Raw genomic sequence first — 21914 nt, forward strand, 5'->3', positions numbered from 1 at the left:
GGAAAGTGGATGCCAGCAGTTTATCACATATAGATGCATAAGCTGCTCTGGCCACCTGCCTTCACCGCTCAGAAAATTTCATATCTGACTGCACAGTTTCCCCCAGGTCTTTTTCATTCTCCACTACCCTGAGTGTAGTACCACACATTTGGTACGCAACTATGGGGTATCTGCTACCCATATTCAGTACTTTGCATTTGTCAATGTCAAACTTCATTTGCCACTTCTCAGCCCATCTGCCCAATTTCTCTAGATCCTGTTGCAGTAGCATACTGTCATTACTATCATTAACAATCCTGCCAACCTTTGTATTGTTTGCAAACTTGGACATCAAGCCTGATGTACCTTCATCAATATCATTGATAAATATAGAAAACAAAAATATGCCCAACTCCAAACCCTGGGGGACTCCAATAATAACATTATTCCACAAAGAGCAGTGTTCATTGATTACCACTGTCTGTCTTCTCCCACTCAACTATTCCTTTATCCATAGAAGAGTAGGAGACCGGCGGAATTACTTAGCAAGTACAGGTCACTGTTGAAAAAAAGCTGTGAATTAGGGTTGAATTTGAAAGTGTCTGCAGTTCTGCCCAGACACGATAGGAGGGAGTATATGATGAGAGCCTTGTCGATCAATTCGGCCCTGGAGGGATTGTGCAAGGCTCAAGGGGTAGAATTTTTTTCAGCCTGGACTGTACTTGTTAACAGGAGAGATTGCTTCTACAGGGATGGGATACACTTAAATAGAAAGGGTGCAAGAATATTTGCTGATGCTGTCAAGGCAATGTTAGGAGGGTCGGAAAACTGCTAGTTGGGGGGGGGGATACAAGGACTAATAAATTAACAGTAGCCACTGGCAGAGGTGGAAGTGTTTCTTGCACTGCTTCTATTGAAATGAGCAGAAGCCTGAAAAACAAGATGCAGGATATTTCAGAGATTGCTGGGAGTCATTGCGGTACAAGTAAACACATGGGTTGTGTTAGGGTTTGCTAGGAATAGAAACAGGTGCATGTATACCTGCGTGTACACCAATGCTAGGAGTTTGGTAAATAAATTTGATGAATTTGAGGTATTGCTCAAAACATCAAAGGCAGATATTGTTGGGATATCAGAGACGTGGTGTCACGCAGATATAAGGAATGCGGAACTGGAATTTGGGGAATACAATGTGTATAGAAAGGATAGACAGGACAGGAGGGGGAGGAGGGTTTATGCTATTAGTTAAGAAACACATAAAATCCAAGGAAGTGAAGCCAGTCGACATCGATGGACAGGGCAGTGTTGAGTCAGTTTGGTGTGAAATCAAAATTGAGAGTAGGAGTTTACTATAGGCCTAATGACTCTGATGAGTATAATAAGATATTGTACAGGGAAATAGAGTGGGCCAGTAAATCAGAGAGTCTTATAATGGGGGATTTTAATTTCCCAGATATTGACTGGAATTTGTGGGTTGGTCACTCACACACTAGCAAGGCTTTTGTGGATTTATTGGATGATTGTTTTCTACATCATCATGTTCGTACGGCAACAAGAGGGAGCAATACTCTTGATCTGATTATCAGTAGTGATTCTTCATGCATTAAGAATCTGCAGATAAATGAACCACTAGGTGGCAGTGATCACAGTGTGTTGAAGTGGGATTTACTCAAGGAGGTAACTACCATCAGAGGTAAAGGGAAGGGTTTTTGTTTTCGTAAAGGCGACTATGATGGTCTGAGACAGTATTTAAATTCTATACAAACTCAAAATGGGAAGCATTCAAGGAACTAATCTTGGAAGCTACCAGGCTTTACATACCAACTAAGAAATATTGTTCAAAGTTTAGGCCTAAATGGTTGTCAGATGAACTAATGAGACATGTGGCAGAGAAGAAAAATGCATGGAAAATGCATTTTTCCATGCATGCATAGAAATGCATGCATGGAAAAAAATGCATACATACAAATTAATGGGTGACATGGAAGCCTATGATAGATATAAGTTGGTCTGTAACCAAGTCACAAAGCAGATTAGGCAGGAAAAGGCAGACTACGAAAAATCCTTGGCAAAGGATGCAAAGAAAAACAGAAAAGAGTTCTTTGCCTATTTAAACTCAAGAAGGAAAGGGATGAATCAGATTGGTCCACTGGATATTGATGGTTCAACAGTTGAGGATCCTGCTCAGGTGGCTAACAATGTAAACGAGTATTTTGCATCTACATTCACGCATGAGGAGTTATTCAGGAAGGAGAATGACGTAGGTAAAGTAAACATTGGCAGTGAACTAGATGATTTTGTAATAACTGAGAGGAAAGTGGAGGAGAGATTGTTGAGGATAAACATAAAAAAGGCACCTGGGGTGGATGGGATCTATCCAGTTATATTAAAGGAGGCAGCAAAGGAATTAAGCAAACCCCTAGCCATAATTATGAGAGCTTCTTTGGACTCAGGGGAGGTACCCATAGACTGGAGATGTGCAAATGTAACCCCAATTCACAAAGGAAGATCAAAGGCTGACACAAGTAATTATAGACCTGTTAGTTTAACTTCTGTTCCAACTAAATTAATGGAGGCACTGGTTAAAGAAGCACTGCAGGATCATCTAGACAAGAATTCAGTTATAGCCCAGACACAGCATGGTTTTGTTAAGGGCAGGTCTTGCCTGACCAATTTGATTGGATACTATGATGTAGTCACAAAAGAACTGGATGCAGGGAATAACTTTGATATTATATATTTGGATCTTAGAAAGGCTTTTGATACTGTTGCACATGGAAGACTGCTGCACAAATTGGAGCAGTGTGGCATTGGAGGCAAATTGCTGCTATGGATAAGGGGATGGTTGAGTGGCAGAAGACAGAGAGTGGTAATCAATGGACACTGCTCAACGTGGACTAATGTTATTAGTGGAGTTCCTCAGGGTTCAGTGTTGGGTCCGTTCTTGTTTTCAGTGTTTGTGAATGATATTGATGATGGTATATCAAGTTTAATGTCCAAGTTTGCAGATGATACAAAGGTTGGCAGGGTTGTTAAGGACTCTACTGATGCTATGCTGCTGCAACAGGATCCGGAAAGGTTGAACAGATGGGCTGAGAGGTGGCAAATGAAGTTTAACATTGACAAATGTAAAGTACTACATATGGGAAACAGTAACCACAGAGCAACGTATCAACTCTTCGGTACTACACTGACAGTGGTGGAGAATGAAAAGGACCTGGGGGTAATTGTGCAGGCAAATATGAAGTTCTCTGAGCAGTGCAGACGAGCTGCAAGAGTAGCTCATGGTGTCTTGTCAATGATATACAGGAATTTTTCTAGCAGGGATAAGGAGGTGATTATTCCCTTGTATAAGGCAATGGTTAGGCCACATCTTGAGTACTGTATACAGGTCTGGAGGCCTCATTTTAAGAAGGCTGTAGAGCTGCTGGAACGGGTACAGAAAAGGGCAACAAGATTAGTGAATGGAACAAAGGGTTGCTCTTACGAAGAAAGTCTTAAGTTTTGCAAATTACAGAGTCTGGAGACTAGGCACCGGCGAGGTGATCTGATAGAGGTGTATAAGGCTTTGAATGGTTTGAGCATGCTCAATGCCAATGGGATTCTTCATCTTGCTCAGAATAATCACCTGAGAGGGCATAAATTCAAATTGAGGAAGGATGGATGTCGGATAGATGTGCGGAAATTTGCCTTTGGCCAGCGGGTGGTTGGTTGGTGGAACCGACTTCCATCACTTGTTGTTGAAGTTGATAGCCTAAACAAATTTAAGGCTCAACTGGACAGGTATTTCGAACGAACGGAGGTGTGAAATGGGTGTGGTGTGTTTTTTTTTTGTTTTTTTTGGCTGATGCTGAATAAGCTTGCTTTCTTGCATCATATGCCTCTACTAATGCTAATGCTAACTTGCCCTTAATGCCATATTGCTCCAATTTGTACAGTGGTCTTCCATATAATATTGGTGTAAACACACCATAGACAACTCCTAAATAAAAAATTACATTAGTTGTGTGAAGGGCATCATTTTATCTGTATCTCATATTGTGCTCTTGCTTCACAACAAGTTGTCTTATATTGCACTGCCTCCAATAAATAATGCTTCACTAAAAGAGAAGTCGATTGTTACTTATTCTCAGTGGGCACCATTACCCAGACTGCACCATTTCAAGGCTTGTTGGCCTTTCATCAGTGGGTGGGCAGGTACCCTGGTATTGCAGAAATGACAATCCAGTTGTGAAGATAATCGCACAATATGAGAGATGCCAGAAGGTGTACATGATAATATTTAACTAAAATTAAATGAAACAAGGCATCATATCTTTAAGATGCTCTTAAAGATATGATGCCTTGTTGCATTTAATTTTACTTAAGTAGTCTTTCATGTGCAACACTATCAAAAGATTTCTGAAATCCAAGTATCTGATACAAAAATTATATTTTGCATCCAGTTCTTTTGTGACCACATCATATTATCCAATCAAATTGGTCAAACAAGGCTTCCCCTTAACAAGCCCATGCTGTATCTGAACTATAACTGCAGTCTTGTATGGATGATCTTGCAATGCTTCTTTAACCAGTGACTCCATGATGTTCCCTTGAACATAAGTTAAACAGATCTGTAATTACTCGTGTTAACCTTTGATCCTCCTTTGTGAATTGGAAATACATTTGCACACCTCCAGTCCTTGGGAATCCAAACCTCCAGTCCTTGGGAATCCAAAGATGCTCCCATAATTATGGCTAAGGGTTTTTGCTTTCTTCCTTTTCTGTGTCATTTAATATAACTGGATAGATCCCGTCCATTCCAGGTGCCTTTCTATGTTTAACTTCAACAATTCCCCCTCCACTTTTCTCTCATTTATTACAAAGTCATTTAAATCCCTGTTAGAGTTTGATATAATTCTCCCCTCCACTTCCCCACAGATTTCCTCATGTGAATATAGATGCAAAATACTCATTCAGTTTGTCAGCTACCTTTTTTTTTTTTTTTTTTTTTTTTATGTGAACCTCAAACACGAGAGGTATTAGAACCTATAGTACTTAGTACCGTGCTTGGAGGTTGAGAAGACGAAAAAGATATTTGTTGATATTGGACTTGAACTTCTGTAGATTGTAATTTTCAGGAAATACGTATGAAGGAAGGTTGTTACAGAAAACGGCAGTTGAATGAATAAATGAGGAAGATGAAAAGTTGGTTCTTTGGGTTTGAAGTTGGACATTAAATGGATGTTGGCTTGTGGCGGCACGTGTTCGGACTGTTTTGAAAGAGAGAGAGAGAGAGAGAGAGAGAGCGGGAATTATAGAAGCCAATTCAGAAGAACAGGGCTGATGGAAGTATCTGTAGAAGAGGCATGCAGCAGAAACAGTATGTCTATGAGAAAGCGAGTGGAGAGACTCTGTTAGAGATGAATCATTAATTAACCTAACTGCCCTCTTCTGAATGGAATCAAGAAGCCTGAGAGTGGTTTTGGGGGCACCACCCCCAGATGTGGGAACAATATTCCATGGCAGGGCGGATTTGCGATTTATAAAGAGTGAGTAGCTGTTTGGAAGAAAAGTAACGCTGAGAGCGAAAGAGAAAACCAAATTTTTTAGATGCAGAGGAAGCAATATTTGTAATATGCTTGTGCCAAGAGAGATTAGAAGTCAGGGTAATCCCCAAAAGAGATATATCATTTTGCCTAGAAATCGGAGTGTCACTAAAGTGTCCTATATCTCGCAAAAAAGAATCCTTTTTGCGAGATATAGGACAAGACTGAGTTTTAGAAGGGTTGAAATCAACTAAGTTGTCTTTGCCCCACTGGAGAATTACCTGAAGGTTGGCATTTAAGGAATTGGTAGCAGATTTTCGAGAAGTTGAAGCTGATTGAACAGAACAAGGTTTCTCAAAATGGAAAGTGGAAGAATGCAGTGTGCTATCATTGGCAAAACTATGGATAGGATTTCCAGTCACTGGTGGAAGGTCATTAATATACAAGAGGAAAAGAGTGGGGGAAAGAACTGAACCTTGGGGGACACCGACATTAGTGGAGAAGTTAGAAGACAGAGAGAGCCATCTACCATCACCCTCAGTGAGCGATCAGAGAGAAAACTGGATAACCAATTACTAAAAATAGTTGGCAAACCATAAGATGGAAGCTTGTTTAGAAGACCTTTATGCCAAACACGATCGAAAGCCTTTGAGACGTCAAGAGCAACTACTTGTGTTTCGCCAAACCTTTCCATTGAATTTGTCCATAAATGGGTAACATAAGCCAGAATATCACCAGTGGATTGACACTGACGGAATCCATACTGGCGATTGTTGATCAGACGGAAGGTTTCTAGGTAGTTTAAGAGTTGGTGGTTAATTGATTTCTCCATTACTTTAGAAAGAGTAGAAGTAATTGCAATGGGATGATAATTGGATGGGAGGGATTTGTCACCCTTTTTAGGAACTGGCTGGATATGAGCAAATTTCCAAGCAGAAGGAAAAACACCTTTGGAATAAGAAAGTGAAAAAAGGCGGCAAAGAATAGGAGTAAGTTTAGGAGCACAGATTTTGAGAACAAGTGGAGAAATACCATCAGGACCTGGAGCTTTTTTAGCATTAAGATTCATCAAAATCCTTCTGATATCCTTTTGACGGAAGACCACAGGAGGCATTGAATAGAGCGTGTTGGGAATGGTGGGAGGTGTTTTTACTAAGATCATTAATACATGAGCTGGAAGAAAAATGGGATGCTAGCAGGTCAGCTTTATCCTTGGCTGAAGTGACAACAGAACCATCTGGTTTGGTCAGAGGTGGGAGCAGAGATGGGCAAACGTTGCGGCCAATAGCTTTTGCAAGAGACCAGAATTCTCGGCTACCATTAGGGCAAGAAGCAAGTTTTCTACTCTTAGCCTGTTCAAACTCTAGTTTGGACTGATTAATAGTAGTGGTGGCATGTGATGCAAGAAAGCATGTGTATGAGCTTATACAGCATCAGCCAAAAACAAAATCACACCATTCCCTCCAAATGCCTGTCCAGTTCCTCCTTAAATTTATTCAACCTATCAACTTCCACAACAACAGATGGAAGTTTGTTCCAGCAATTAACCACCCGCTGGCTAAAGGCAAATTTCCGCACATCTATTCTACATCTGTCTTTTCTTAATTTGAATTTATGCCCCATTAGGTTCGTAATCTGAACAAGTGGAAGGATCCCATCAGAATTAACCGTGCTCAACCTATTCAAGGCCTTATACACCTCAGTCAGATTACCGCACAGGTTCCTAGTCTCCAGCCACTGCAATTTGCAGAACTTGAGCCTCTCTTGGTAAGAGGATCCCTTCATTCCCCTCACCAATCTTGTTGCCCTTCTCTGTACACGCTCAAGTAAATCTACATCCTTCCTAAAATGAGGCCTCCAGGACTGTACGCAGTACTCATGGCATGGCCTGACCATTGCCTTATACAGAGAGATAATCACCTCCTTTTCCCTGCTAGCAAAATTCCTATATATCATTGACAAAACCCCATGACCTGCCCTGGCAGCCTGTTTGCATTGCTCAGAAAACTTCATATCTGCCTGCACAATTACTCCCAGGTCTTTTTAATTTTCTACCATCTTAAGTGTAGTACCACACAGTTGGTGCGTTTTTCTGGGGTTACTTCTACCCATATGCAGTACTTTGCATTTATCAAGGTTAAACTTCAGTTGCCACTTCATAGCCCATCTGCCTAAATTATCTAGATCCTGTTGCAGTAGCACACTGCCATTACTGTCATTAACAACCCTGCCAACCTTTGTATCATCTGCAAACTTCGACATTAAGCCTGATGTACCTTCATCAATATCATTGATAAATATACAAAACAACAGTGGACCCAACACCGAACCCTGTGGGACTCCACTAATAACATTAGTCCACGAAGAGCAGCACCTATTGATTACCACCCTCCGTCGTAGCATTAGCATTAGCATTAGTAGAGGCATTTGATACAAGAAAGCAAGCTTATGCAGCATCAGCAAAAAAAAAAAAAAAAAAACCACTTCCACTTCACCCCGCTGTTCGTTCAAAATACCTGTCCAGCTGAGCCTTAAACTTATTTAGGCTATCAACCTCCACTACAAGGGATCGAAGTCGGTTCCACCAACCAACCACCCACTGGCTTCTCCCACTTAACCATCCTTTTATCCATTGTAGCAACTTAACCTTAATACCATTCTGCTCCAATTTGTACAATAGTCTTTCATGCGCAACAGTGTCAAAAACTTTCCTGAAATCCAAATATATGATATCAAAATTATTTTTTGCATCCAGTTCCTTTGTAACCACATCATAATATCCTATCAAATTTGTCAGACAAGACTTTCCCTTAACAAACCCATGCTGTGTCTGAATTATTGCTGCAGTCTTGTCTAGATTATCCTGCAATGCATCTTTAACCAGTGGCTCCATTATTTTAACTGGAACAGAAGTTAAACTAACTGGTCTGTAATTAATCGTGTCACCCTTCGATCCCCCTTTGTGAATTGGGGATACATTTGCACATTTCCAGTCCATGGGAACTTCCCCTGAGTCCAAGGATGCTCTCATAATTATGGCGTATTCATGTGTTCATTTGAACGTAGGATTGCATTTTTATCAAAGTGTGAAAATTTTAAGCATGCATAGCGTAGCAGCACTCTTCTTAATTGGTCCAATGCAATTAATTGTAGAATAATTTTTAATACTTTAATTTACTATCTAATATAATTTTAACTATACAATCCATAGCTATGGACAATATAAAGGTTCCTCGTCAAATAAACAATAGCTATGTGTCACGCGTGCCATTTATGTGAGAAGCACGGAGGGTAGTGGGCATATAATCCCCAGGGGTTCACATCTGGTGAGTATGGGCTTGGCACACCCAGGGTCCTGAGCTGGAAATCATCATTCTTCTGTTTCTTGGTGATTCCCCTCTCTCTCTCTCTCTCTCTCTGTGTCAGAATAACTGAGAAATTTTTTTTTTTTTTGCCTTGTGCAGCATTTATTTAAAAGTCGTAACAAAATACAGATAATTCATGCCTCTCTCTAGTATTTGCCAATGATATTCTAATCTTCTCAACCCGAAACATAAACCCTCTGTGCTTCTCACATAAACGGCACGCGTGACACATAGCTATTGTTTATTTGATGAGGAACCTTTATATTGTCCATAACTATCGATTGTATATTTAAAATTATATTAGTTAGTAAATTAAAGTATTCAAAATTTTCTACAATTAATTGCATTGGACCAATTAAGAAGAGCGCTGCTATGCTATGCATGCTTAAAATTTTCACACTTCGATAAAAATGCAATCGTACATTCAAATGAACATGTGAATTTTGTAGTGTGGGCTGCATAACCTTCCCCCCAAATAAAAGCACACTCAACCTAAATGGGCACACAACACCACTGATCTTGAGGTATAAAAATTTAGAGTTAGAAAGCAGAAAGTGAAAAGCAAAGAAAATAGCTTCTAATAAACTGGATTATGATAAAATGTTTTTTCTTTATCATAATCCAGTTTTGCCCATTCCATGTGATCCTTTAACTTCTTACTAATACCAGGATCCCTTACTAAAAGGGTCTAGCAGTTATGCTCCCTGTATATCCAAAGTACCTTTATTAGAAGCGATTTTCTTTGCTTTTCACTTTCTGCTTTCTAACTCTAAATTTTTATACCTCAAGATGTATTAGAGTAATTCGAGGGAAATTGGGTTTCTGTGGCTTTCCTTATTCTTACTTCCTTTCCCCTTATGTCAGCATAAGCATTCTTTTTACAGGAATATAACTTATACACCACAACTCACATGAAATTTATTGTTGGCTCTCATTTTCTGTATTATTTGTTTCAAAGCTATCTTTAACAGCCTGTTTGCTGTTAAATTTAAATTACTCATATGCCTATAATTTTTATAATTTGGACCTAGTTAAACAGAAACAGATAGCCTTGATAATTATTAGTTGGATATATTGAATTGTTTAGTCCTTGTCAACATACCATTCAAGGTATCCCATTATTAATAATTAGCCTCATAATCATTATTTTTATTATTTTATTGCTAATTATATGTTTATTTATAGGGTATAGCAAAGTAAACTAGCTCAGGCTATCTTAGTCTTTATAGTTCTTTTTCCTAATGGCTCGCTTTGTACTCATACTTTTATGCTAAAGTCTTATCACACATCTGCTCTTTTGGTCTGAAGGCATACTTTCAGCACTTATATTGTACATATACACTCTTACAGTAGCAGACTGATGTAATGTTTAATCAATAATTTGATGGCATTAATCTGATGTGATATACATTTTCCATTCTTCCTTTTGCTACCTTTCCATTTTTATATAATAGATTATATATACACATGCCACCCTACATGATTAGAACCTATGAGCTACTTCTTTATCACAATTAAAAACCTACAATTCCACCACTATTCACTACACTGCTAGTTACCCAATACTATATTCATACCAAATCTGCAATGCAAAAGCTCCACAAATATTAATGTTGTACATTAAGTACAACATGATAAATTTAAGTTATTAAAACACATATGTATTGCTGTGAATTGTAGTTTATAAACCACTTCTGATACTAATTACTCTGCTACAAAACTACATAGGAACCTCCAACTATCGCCTATATCAATACTAAAAGAGTGGTGGAAAAATTCTAATGTTCTTATCGATACAGCACAATGGCTGCATAAATCAACTGTGTTTTTTTAAGAAATTACAAGGGCCAGGTGAAGAACAAATCCACCAGATTAATCAGAGGATTACAAGGACTACACTACTAATTTTAAAACAAAAAAAAAAAACAATAATTTTAAATCAACAAATAATGTTTCACTTAGTGGCTCCCGAAGAAGCTTCTAGTCCAGATAGACCTGTCACCAAAAATAGCCCATTATTTGGTTTTGTATAATTCCCTAAAGTAAAATAATTGATCTATTTTCTGTTACTTAATTAGAGGTTCTTTTAATATCATTCCAGTATAATCTTATTCCTTTTTCAAAGAGATGACATTTTATTAATTTCACTAGAATTAATTTAACTGCACAACTTAACATAAGTTGTTTAGCTTTTATGTAATCTGTGACACCTTTGACTCCATAGCTTAAAGGACACTTTTATTTATTTTATTTCTTTATTTAATTTCTCTTAATTTTCTAGGTCAGCATGGAGATGAAACCAATCTTGATGCTGATGATATAGATACTGATAAAATGGAAACTACAACTGCTGATGTTATCATTTCTGAATATCCAGCAGACTGCTGTCCAGACTGTTGCTACAAAAAAGTACCATGTTGTATGTTTGATGACACAACAGATTTCTGGGTAAAATGGAAAGAGATCCGTGGAAAAAGTTATCGCTTAGTTGAAAACAAGTACTTTGAGACTATTATCATAACAATGATTCTGGTCAGCAGTCTTGCCCTGGTAAGTTGTCTCTTATTTAACACAATTCAAATTATTTAAAGTAGTTGTAAAATTGTTAAAATTCAACTGTTCACTGGATTTGACATAAGTAAAGTAAGAAGTTCTTTTGTGTTTTACTTTTTCTCTTCCTTTAGAGGCTGAGAAAATCATTATATCTAAGGCATGATGCTAAGAGAGCTAACACCCGTCACGTTAATATGTTCATACTGTAGTGTATTTTAAACTTAATTAATTTTAATTGGTAATATGCCAGTAGTCACAAAGACCGTGTCATTTGCTTATCTGCAGATCTCAGATTTCTCAGTCATGTAAAACATTGTTCCTTATGTATTGTTCCTCAGAATCATTAAAAAGATTTGCTCATGTGCTTAAATTTTACACGGCCATTGAGCCAATAAATAATTAGTATTTTCTATTCTGGATTAATGGAGTTTATTTGGTCATCATATCAGATATTCCATCATAGTTTTGAGTTCAGAACTGAATTCACCCAAATTGAATTCATTTGTTTCCTTTGTGAATATTTTAGATTGCAAAATACCATAAGTTATGTCAATAATATAATTGTTTATACAACTCTGTCCACATAATGAGAGAGAGAGAGAGAGAGAGAGAGAGAGAGAGAGAGAGAGAGAGAGAGAGAGAGAGAGCTCAAGCGACTTGCTGGGGTTTGAGGTAGATATTATTATTAGCATTTCCTATGCTAGTTAGTAGAAAGGATTTATTTAGGTGGGATTCACTTGAATAGACAGGATGCACGGAGGCTTTCATTTCTTATAAAGTGCTTCTAAATTTAACTCACACATTATTTATAGCTTCAATCATGAAGGAAAACCATAGTTACTTATTTTTTTCTTTTTCATATTTCCGACATGCTAACCCTGAACTCTGGCACTGATCTTGCTTCATTGTGGCAAGATGGAAACCTGGAAAGAGAAAAACCACCACAACATGGACAAAACAGCACACTCTAAAATAAAGCATGGAACCGTTTTCACAGATTATTATTATTATTATTAGCCATATAGTACAAGGAAGCCTGAAGCTTATGTTTCACCAGCCAAAAAAAAAAAAAAAAAAAATTCCTTAGTTTGAGAGAGAGAGAGAGAGAGAAGTAGAAAGGCATCACCAAGAAAGAGAAGAATGATGATATCCAGCTCAGGACCCTGGGTTTGCCAAGCCCATACTCACCAGATGTGAGCCCCCGGGGTTATCCCACTATTGACTACCTTCTCAGATACATGAGATGTGTATGTTATGGAACAACATATGCAATGTGAGTGAGAGATGTAAACAGACAATCCACCTCCATTGGAATGAAAGCATTATCCCAATCCCAACTGATGAGACCATTGCACTAGGTGAAACATTTGCTGAGATATCAGTGATAAAATTATAATGGCAAGAGTTTCTGACAAAAAAAATCAGTTCAAAAAAAGAAAAAAAGCAGGCTTAAATTTTTAAACTAAGAGAGGAGAGAGAGTCTCAACCACTTACATTAACAAAATTAAGAGATGCACTGAGCCATGAGAAACTAAGTGCTGTAGGCTTAAACATTCTTCAAATTACTTAACGCTGCTGTGATACACTATACATTCTTGCAACCCTTCCGTTCATGTGTATTTCACCTCTATTAAAATGCTCCCCTGTTAACAAGCATAGGCCACGAAATGCTATTTTTTTTTTTTTTTTTTTTTTTCCAAATCACATTACCTCATATACGTTTTTTATTAGCCATATGGTGCAAGGAAGCTTGAGGCTTATGCTGCACCAGCCAAAAAAAATTTCCAAGTTACCCTGAGAGAGAGAGAGAGAGGGGGGGGGGGGGAGGTAATCACCAAGAAAGAGAAGAATGATGATATCCAGCTCAGGACCCTGGGTGTGCCATACTGACCAGATATGAGCCCCTGGGGTTTTTGAATAAAGCCTCTGCTTTCTAGGCTTAACATCATTAAGTACCAACAAGTATAAACTGTAACACCTTTTGCATCCTTAATATATGACAATTTTTCTACAATATCACCAAATTTTATTTCTTGCAGACTTATTGCACTTATACCCTTATTGACTTATGCCCTTATTGAACTTATATCCTTATTGACTTATTGCACTTATACCCTAGTCTTATTTCACTTATTCTTATTGCATAAAATATTCTGTTTTTCCCTGGCAATATAATCACCAAGAATAACTACCTGCTGTGGGACCAGCATCTTCTGCACGTGGTAATCCTGCCATAAAGCCAGTTGAATGAGTAATATTGAATAGGCAGCTATTAATTGTGTGTAACATATAAGGATTAACTCAATTTGTAACACACAACATGCCAATGCACTGGTATTATAGATTAGAGATTGAAAAAAATTGGCTTCAATTGTATTGATTTAAGATTTTTTAAATGATGAAAGAAACTGATCCTATAAACAGATATGAAATTAAATTTGCTTTTGGTCAGAAAGTAATATTGATTGTTAGAAAAATTTTCATCTGGAATTGTAGAAGTGGATAGTTTGAATAAATTTAACCTGACAGGTGACATCCCACTTGCAGAAAAGATGTTAAGTTAAAAAAATAAAATTTAAAACACACCTTTTATTTTCAAAAAAAAGCAAAAAAATATTAATACAGATGAAAATTACATAAAATAGAAGCATGCATCACTCTCTTAAACAGTTCCATTTTCCAAAATGCCCCCTCCCTCAGGTGATGTGGGAAGAATTGATGTTTTTTTTTTTCTTTTCTGGCTGATACTCTATAGGCTTGCACTTGCTTTTCTTGAATCATTTGCCAATGCTAATACTAATTTTCCAATTCAAAAGCCCATCAGGTTCACATGTGCATATCAAATTTCAAACATGCACATTTGCATATATTTCTGATTATTTTATATATAAATATTATTAAAAATTTTTAAAAATATTATATATATTCAATACTATTAGTTGCTTCTTCTTCTTGCAGGTTTATTTCAAATTTTATTTCAAATTTGGCATTTCCCACGGCACACGAAATTTGAAATACAAATGTAGCTTCCAGCAAAGTAGCAGCCATATTGAGAAAATATCAGTTTTGTGTTATTGTGTTTACGCAGTGAAAACAATAATAAATCTTTAATATAGAGTAAGGCAGTAGATATTTATTGAACTAGTTGGAGAGGGTAAACAAGTAACCTAAAATTTTAAACAAATGCAGTATTGATGTTTGTCTAGTATCATGCCACTCTTAAAACAAAACAAAAAAAAAAAAAAACTTGCAAAATTGGTGGCAGGGCACCTGACCGACTTGCACACAATTTCATATTGGCCCAATAGTTCTTACACAATTTCATTTCAGTGGTGGATGTTGAACTTCTTGAATACCCATCACAAATTCCTTAAATGGTGACCTGCAGATAATTCTCCAGTTGGGCAAAGATAACTCAGTTAATTTCAGTCTTTATAAAACTCAATCCTGCTTTATATCGTGCAAAGAAGGATTCTTGTGCTCCTATGCTTGTCTTCAGTGACACTCAGATTTCTAGACAAGAACACATCCCTATTAGGGATTACCCTGTCTCCTAATCTCTCTTGGCATAAGCACATCACAAAGGGGCGCCTCCGTAGCCAGGTGGGCAGGAGCAGCAGTGTGTAGCACACACTTCTTTATTAGAACGGGATTTGAGCCCATGACCACCAAATACGGAGGATGTGGAAAGGTCAGGGAATGACTACCGCATATCCCCGGAGCAATATTATGGCCTTAGTTGCTAATGCTCCTAAAAACAAAAAAAAAAAAAAAAAACCATCACAAAGACTGCTTCTTTAGCATATACAAAACTGAGTTTTTTCCTTTCACTCATGGTATTAATTTTCTTTTAAACAGCTACTTATTCTGTAAAAATTTCAAAACTGATATACCATAGAATATTGTTCCCACATCTGGGGCAGTGCCCTCCTAACCTCTCTCAGACTTCTAGACTTAACTGCCCTTTCTTGAATGGAGTCTCATTAATTAATGACCCATCTCTTACAAAGTCTCTCCACTCCCTGTCTCACAAACAAATGCAGTATCAATGTTTGTCAAGTATCATGCCACTCTTCAAACAAACAAAAAAAAAAAACTTGCAAAAATGGTGGCAGGGCACCTGACAGACTTGCACACAATTTCATATTACATCCCTTTTAAACAGCTACTTATTCTGTACAAATCTCAAATCTGAACTACCATCGAATATTGTTTTCACATCTGGAGCAGTGCTCCCCCTAACCTCTCTCAGATTTCTAGATGAACTGCCCTTCCTTGAATGGAGTCTAATTAATTAAAGCCCCATCTCTTACAAAGTCTGTCCACTCCCTGTCCCATAAACATTCAGTTTCTTCTTCATACCTTTTATATAGTTACTGCCATGGTTGCTGTGTAATGAAAATTGTTGTTACCACATCTGGGGCAGTGTCCCCATTACCTCTCTCAGGCTTCTAGATTCCATTCAAGAAAGGGCAGTTACGTTAATTAATAACCCATCTCTTACAAAAGTGTCTCCATTCCCTGTCCCATAAACATTCTGCTTCTGCTACATGCCTTTTATATAGTTACTGCCATGGTTGCTGTGTAATGAAAATTGTTGTTACCACATCTGGGGCAGTGTCCCCATTACCTCTCTCAGGCTTCTAGATTCCATTCAAGAAAGGGCAGTTACGTTAATTAATAACCCATCTCTTACAAAAGTGTCTCCATTCCCTGTCCCATAAACATTCTGCTTCTGCTACATGCCTTTTATATTGTTACTTCCATGGTTGCTGTTCAATGCAAATTGCCATTATAATTCCTCCCCACTCCCTCTCTTCCAAATGAGTCCAAACCGAACCACAACCAATCAACATCAGCTTACTGTCCAACCTCACAGAACCAACTTTTCTTCTTCTTCTTCATTTATCCATTCAACTTCCAGTTTCTACAAAAACCTACATTTGCATGTATTTCCTGAAAATTACAGAAACAAAAAAAAAAGAAAAAAAAAAAAAACACTACAAAAAAAACTAAGTACCTACTTCTACAACAGCAGATCACAGTTTGTTCCAACAAACTGTGATCTGGTGTTGTTCTGCTGGCTGAAAACAAATTTCTGTATCAATCCTGCAGCCATCCCTCCTCAGTTTAAATTTATGCACCCTCATATGTGTTGTCTCAGCAAGAGTAAGGATAGCCTCAGTATTTAGTTACTCAATCTATTCAAAGCTTTAAACATTACAACCAGATCTCCTTTGAGGACACTGCAGGGAAGAAGGGAGAATTTGTAGAACTTTGGTAAGACTTATATTTTGTTTACATCACTAATGTTGTTCATCTTCTCTGAATGCAATCCAACAGATCATTCAACAGATAACTTTATGCTCCCCATGTGTGTTTTCTGAGCAACAGTAAGGATGACCTATTCAATCTATTCGAAGCCTTAAACATTTTGATGTGATCTCCTAGCAGGTGTCTAGTCTGCAGACACCGCAATTTGTAGAACTTTCTTGGTAATAGTGCGTCTTTGTTTCCCTCAATGATATTGTTAATCTTTAGCATTAGCATTAGTAGAGGCATATGATGCAAGAAAGCAAGCTTATGCAGCATCAGCCAAAAAGAAAAAAAAAACACTCCCATTTCACCCCTCCGTTCGTTCAAAATACCTATCCAGCTGAGCCTTAAATTTATTTAGGCTATCAACTTCCACAACAAGGGATGGAAGTCTGTTCCACCAACCAACCAACTACCCACTGGCTAAAGGCAAATTTCTGCACATCTATCCTACATCTGTCTTTCCTCAATTTGAATTTATGCCCTCTCAGGTGATTATTCTGAGCAAAAGGAAGAATCCCATCAGCATTGAGCATGCTCAAACCATTCAAGGCTTTATACAACTCTATCAGATTACCTTGCCGGTGCCTAGTCTCCAGACAGTGTAATTTGCAAAACTTAAGCCTTTCTTCATAAGAGCAACCCTTTGTTCCATTCACTAATCTTGTTGCCCTTCTTCTGTACTCATTCCAGCAGCTCTACATCCTTCTTGAAATGAGGCCTCCAGACCTGTATACAGTACTCGAGGTGTGGCCTGACCATTGCCTTATACAAGGGGATAATCACCACCTTATCCCTGCTATCTGCCTGCACAATTACCCCCAGGTCCTTTTCATTCTCTACCACTGCCAGTGTAGTACCACAGAGTTGATACATTGTTCTGGGGTTGCTGTTTCCTATATGTAGTACTTTACATTTGTCACTGTTAAACTTCATTTGCCACCTCTCAGCCCATCTGCTCAACCTTTCCAGATCCTGTGAAACAGCATAGCGTCAGTAGTGTCCTTAACAACCCTGCCAACCTTTATATCGTCTGCAAACTTGGATATTAAGCTAGATATACCACCATCAATATCATTTATAAATAAAGAAAACAACAATGGACCCAACACTGAACCCTGAGGGACTCCACTAATAACATTAGTCCACGATGAGCAGTATCCATTGATTACTACTCTCTGTCTTCTCCCCCTCAACCATCCCTTTATCCATAGCAGCAATTTGCCTCCAATGCCACACTGCTCCAATCTGTGCAGCAGTCTTCCATGTGCAATAGTATCAAAAGCCTTTCTAAGATCCAAATATATAATATCAAAGTTATTCCCTGCATCCAGTTGTTTTGTGATTGCATCATAGTATCCAATCAAATTGGTCAGGCAAGACTTTCCCTTAACAAAACCATGCTGTGTCCGAACTATAACTGAAGTCTTGTCTAGATGATCCTGCAGTGCTTCTTTAATCAGTGCCTCCATTAATTTTCCTGGAACAGAAGTTAAACTCACAGGTCTATAATTACTTGTGTCACCATTTGATCCTCATTTGTGAATTAGGGTCACATTTGCATATCTCCAGTCTATGGGTACCTCCCCTGAGTCCAAGGAAGCTCTCATAATTATGGCTAAGGGTTTGCTTACTTCCTTTGCTACCTCCTTTAATATAACTGGATAGATCCCATCCACCCCAGGTGCCTTTCTTATGTTTAAGTTGAACAATTTCTCCTCCACTTTGTTCTCAGTTATTACAAAATCATTAAGCACCCTGCTACAATTTGATAACCTTCTGGCATTTTCAAACCTTTATGATATCAAAATACTTAATGATAATGATAAAAATAACCAGCGTAACTTATAGTTACGCTGGTTATTTTCATTTTAATTTAGATAAAGAGTTTTTGTGGATTACTACTTAATATACATAAAACCATTATTTCGTTCGAATCTTGCAGCCATTGTTTTTGAATATAGTTGTAGGGAATTCAAATTTTTAATTGAGGTAGCTAGGTAGTTCTAACGCATAATTATATAGAGTAATACGTTTCACTGTTTCTATTAGATAGCGTAGTATTGACATTTAATTAATTTAATTTATTGATCTTATTAATCTAAAATAGCATGCCCCAAACTAGAGCAGCAACGGGTACAAAGTGGCAGGAGTGCTGTGGCTCAGGGGAGAACTGGGGGGGGGGGCCGATTCTCCAACGCATCACAGCCTAAAAAAATGTGCAACTTGTGAAATGTTTGCCGAACTCTCTGGAACGGAACATGATATTGCCATGGGGGATATCTTTGTGTGTGCACGATGTAAGGAGTGTAAGGAAATCAGGCGACAACTCAGCGTTGTTATGGGCCTATATGAGAGTTTGAAGGACAGGGTGGATGCCCTCGAAAGATCTAAATTGAGGGGCCCATCAAGCTCTCAGCTGCCCACATCAACACCAGAGCTTGCACTTGGTCATCACGCAACACATTGGCAACCCCCAAGGCAGAATGCGCTGGTCCCACAGGAACTAGTAGTTGTTGGTGACTCTATTGTCAGGGAAACGGGTAACATGCTTTGTAAAAAGGATAGGTGGAACAGGACCAGGGTATGTCTGCCAGGGGCAAAGGTTGATGACGTTGTAGAGCAGTCATCTTTTAAGGGCACATGTTGGCACTAATGATATTAAGAGTAGGAGACCAGCAGAATTACTTAACAAGTACAGTTCACTGTCGAACAAAAGCCGAGAATTAGGGTTGAATTTGAAAGTGTCTGCAATTCTGCCCATACATGATAGGAGGGAGTATATGATGAGAGCCTTGTCGATCAATTCGGCCCTGGAAAGATTGTGCAAGGCTCAAGGGATAGAATTTTTTTCAGCCTGGTCTGTATTTGTTAACAGGAGAGACTGCTTCTACAGGGATGGGATACACTTAAATAGAAAGGTTGCAAGAATATTTGCTGATGCTATCGAGGCAGTGTTAGGTGGGTCGGAAAACTGATAGCTTGGTGGGATATAAGGACTAATAGTTTAACAGTAGCCGTAGGCAGAGGTGAGGTGATTCTTGCACAACTTCTATTAGAATAAGTAGCGTCCTGGAGCGAGGGGTGTTGAGGATTTCAGGGACGGATGGCAATCATCCTGAAATAGGCGGGTATATGGGATGTGTTAGGGTAACTAGGAATAGGAGCATGTATGCTTGCATGTATACCAATGCTAGAAGTATAGTAAATAAATTTGATGAATTTCAAGTGTTCGTCAATACATCAAAGGCGGATATTGTTGGAATAGCAGAGACATGGTCTCACGCAGATATAAGAGTAGGAGACCAGCGGAATTACTTAACAGGTACAGGTCACTGTTGAAAAAAAGCCGTGAATTAGGGTTGAATTTGAAAGTATCTGCAATTCTGCCCAGACACGATAGGAGGGAGTATATGATGAGAGCCCTATCGATCAATTCGGCCCTGGAAAGATTGTGCAAGGCTCGAGGGGTAGAATTTTTTTCAGCCTGGTCTGTACTTGTTAACAGGAGATACTGTTTCTACAGGGATGCGATACACTTAAATAGAAAGGGTGCAAGAATGTTTGCTGATGCTATCAAGGCAGTGTTAGGTGGGTCGGAAAACTGCTAGATTGGGGGGGGATACAAGGACCAATAGATTAACAGTAGCCACTGGCAGAGGTGAAAGTGATTCTGCACTGCTTCTATTGGAATGAGCAGCAGCCTGGAAAATAAGATGCGGGATAATTCAGACTTCTGGGAATCATTGGGGTACTAGAAAACACATGGGTTGTTTTAGGGTAGCTAAGAAAAAGAACAGGTGCATGTATACTTGCATGTACACCAATGCTAGGAGTTTAGTAAATAAATTTGATGAATTTGAGGTATTGCTCAAAATATCAAAGGCAGATATTGTTGCCATTTCAGAGACGTGTCACACAGATATAAGAAATGCAGAACTGGAATTTGGGGAGTACAATGTCTACAGAAAGGATAGACAGGATAGGAAGGGAGGAGGGGTTATGCTATTAGTTAAGAAATACATAAAATCCAAGGAAGTGAAACCAGTCAACATCGCTGGACAGTGCAGTGTCGAATCAATTTGGTATGACATAAGCATTGGGAGATCAAAATTGAGAGTAGGAGTGTGCTATAGGCCTAATGACTCTGATTAGTATAATAGGAGACTGTACAGGAAAATAGAGTGCGCCAGTAAATCAGAGAGTCTTATAATGGGGGATTTTAATTTCCCAGATATTGACTGGAATTTGGGGGCTGGTCACTCACACACTAGCAAGGCTTTTGTGGATTTATTGGATGATTGTTTTCTACATCAGCATGTTCGGGAGGCAACTAGAGAGAGTAATAATCTTGATTTGATTATAAGTAGTGATTCTGCATGCATTACGAATCTGCAGATAAATGAACCACTAGGTGGCAGTGATCACAGTGTGCTGAAGTGGGATTTACTCAAAGAGGTAACTACCATTAGGGGTAAAGGGAGAGGTTATTGCTTTTGTAAAGGCGACTACGATGGACTGAGACAGTATTTAAATTCTATACTGTGGGACCAGCTGATGATGTTACCATACTTATTTGGCTTTACATACCAACTAAAAAATATTGTTCAAGGTTTAGGCCTAAATGGATGTCGGATGAACTAATGAGTCATATGGCAGAGAAGAAAAATGCAAGGGATACATCCAAATTAACACGTGACACAGAAGCCTATGATAGATACAAGTTGATCTGTAACCAAGTTACAAAGGAGGTTAGGCAGGCGAAGGCAGATTATGAGAAATCTTTCTCAAGGGACGCAAAGAAAAACAGCAAAGAGTTCTTTACTTATGTAAACTCTAGAAGGAAGAGGATGAATCAGATTGGTCCACTTGATATCAATGGTTCAACTGTTGATGATCCTGCTCAGGTAGCTAACAAGCTAAATGAATATTTTGCATCGACATTCACACATGAGAAGTTATTCAGCGAGGGGAATGCTAGGATCTTGTAATAACTGAGAGTAAAGTGGAGGAGAAATTGTTGAAGATAAACACAAGAAAGGCTCCTGGGGTGAATGGGATCTATTCAGTTATATTAAAGGAGGCAGCAAAGGAAGTAAGCAAACCCTTAGCCATAATTATGAGAGCTTCCTTGGACTCCGGGGAGGTACTCATGGACTGGAGATGTGCAAAT

General features: G+C 38.5%; 1 protein-coding gene across 1 annotated transcript in view; it reads left to right on the forward strand.

Annotated features, from left to right (window-relative positions):
• LOC150089320 (sodium channel protein para-like) overlaps nt 1-21914 on the forward strand; it is a 2114826-nt gene that overhangs the window by 1625268 nt on the left and 467644 nt on the right. Inside the window, exon 25 of the mRNA XM_090389008.1 lies at nt 11154-11422. Coding sequence (XP_090245134.1) covers nt 11154-11422 — 269 coding nt within the window. The remainder of the gene's footprint in view (nt 1-11153; nt 11423-21914) is intronic.

Source organism: Mastigoproctus giganteus, chromosome 2 (assembly GCF_048544385.1).
Source record: "Mastigoproctus giganteus isolate SK-2022 chromosome 2, ASM4854438v1, whole genome shotgun sequence".
Taxonomy (NCBI): Eukaryota; Metazoa; Arthropoda; class Arachnida; order Uropygi; family Thelyphonidae; genus Mastigoproctus; species Mastigoproctus giganteus.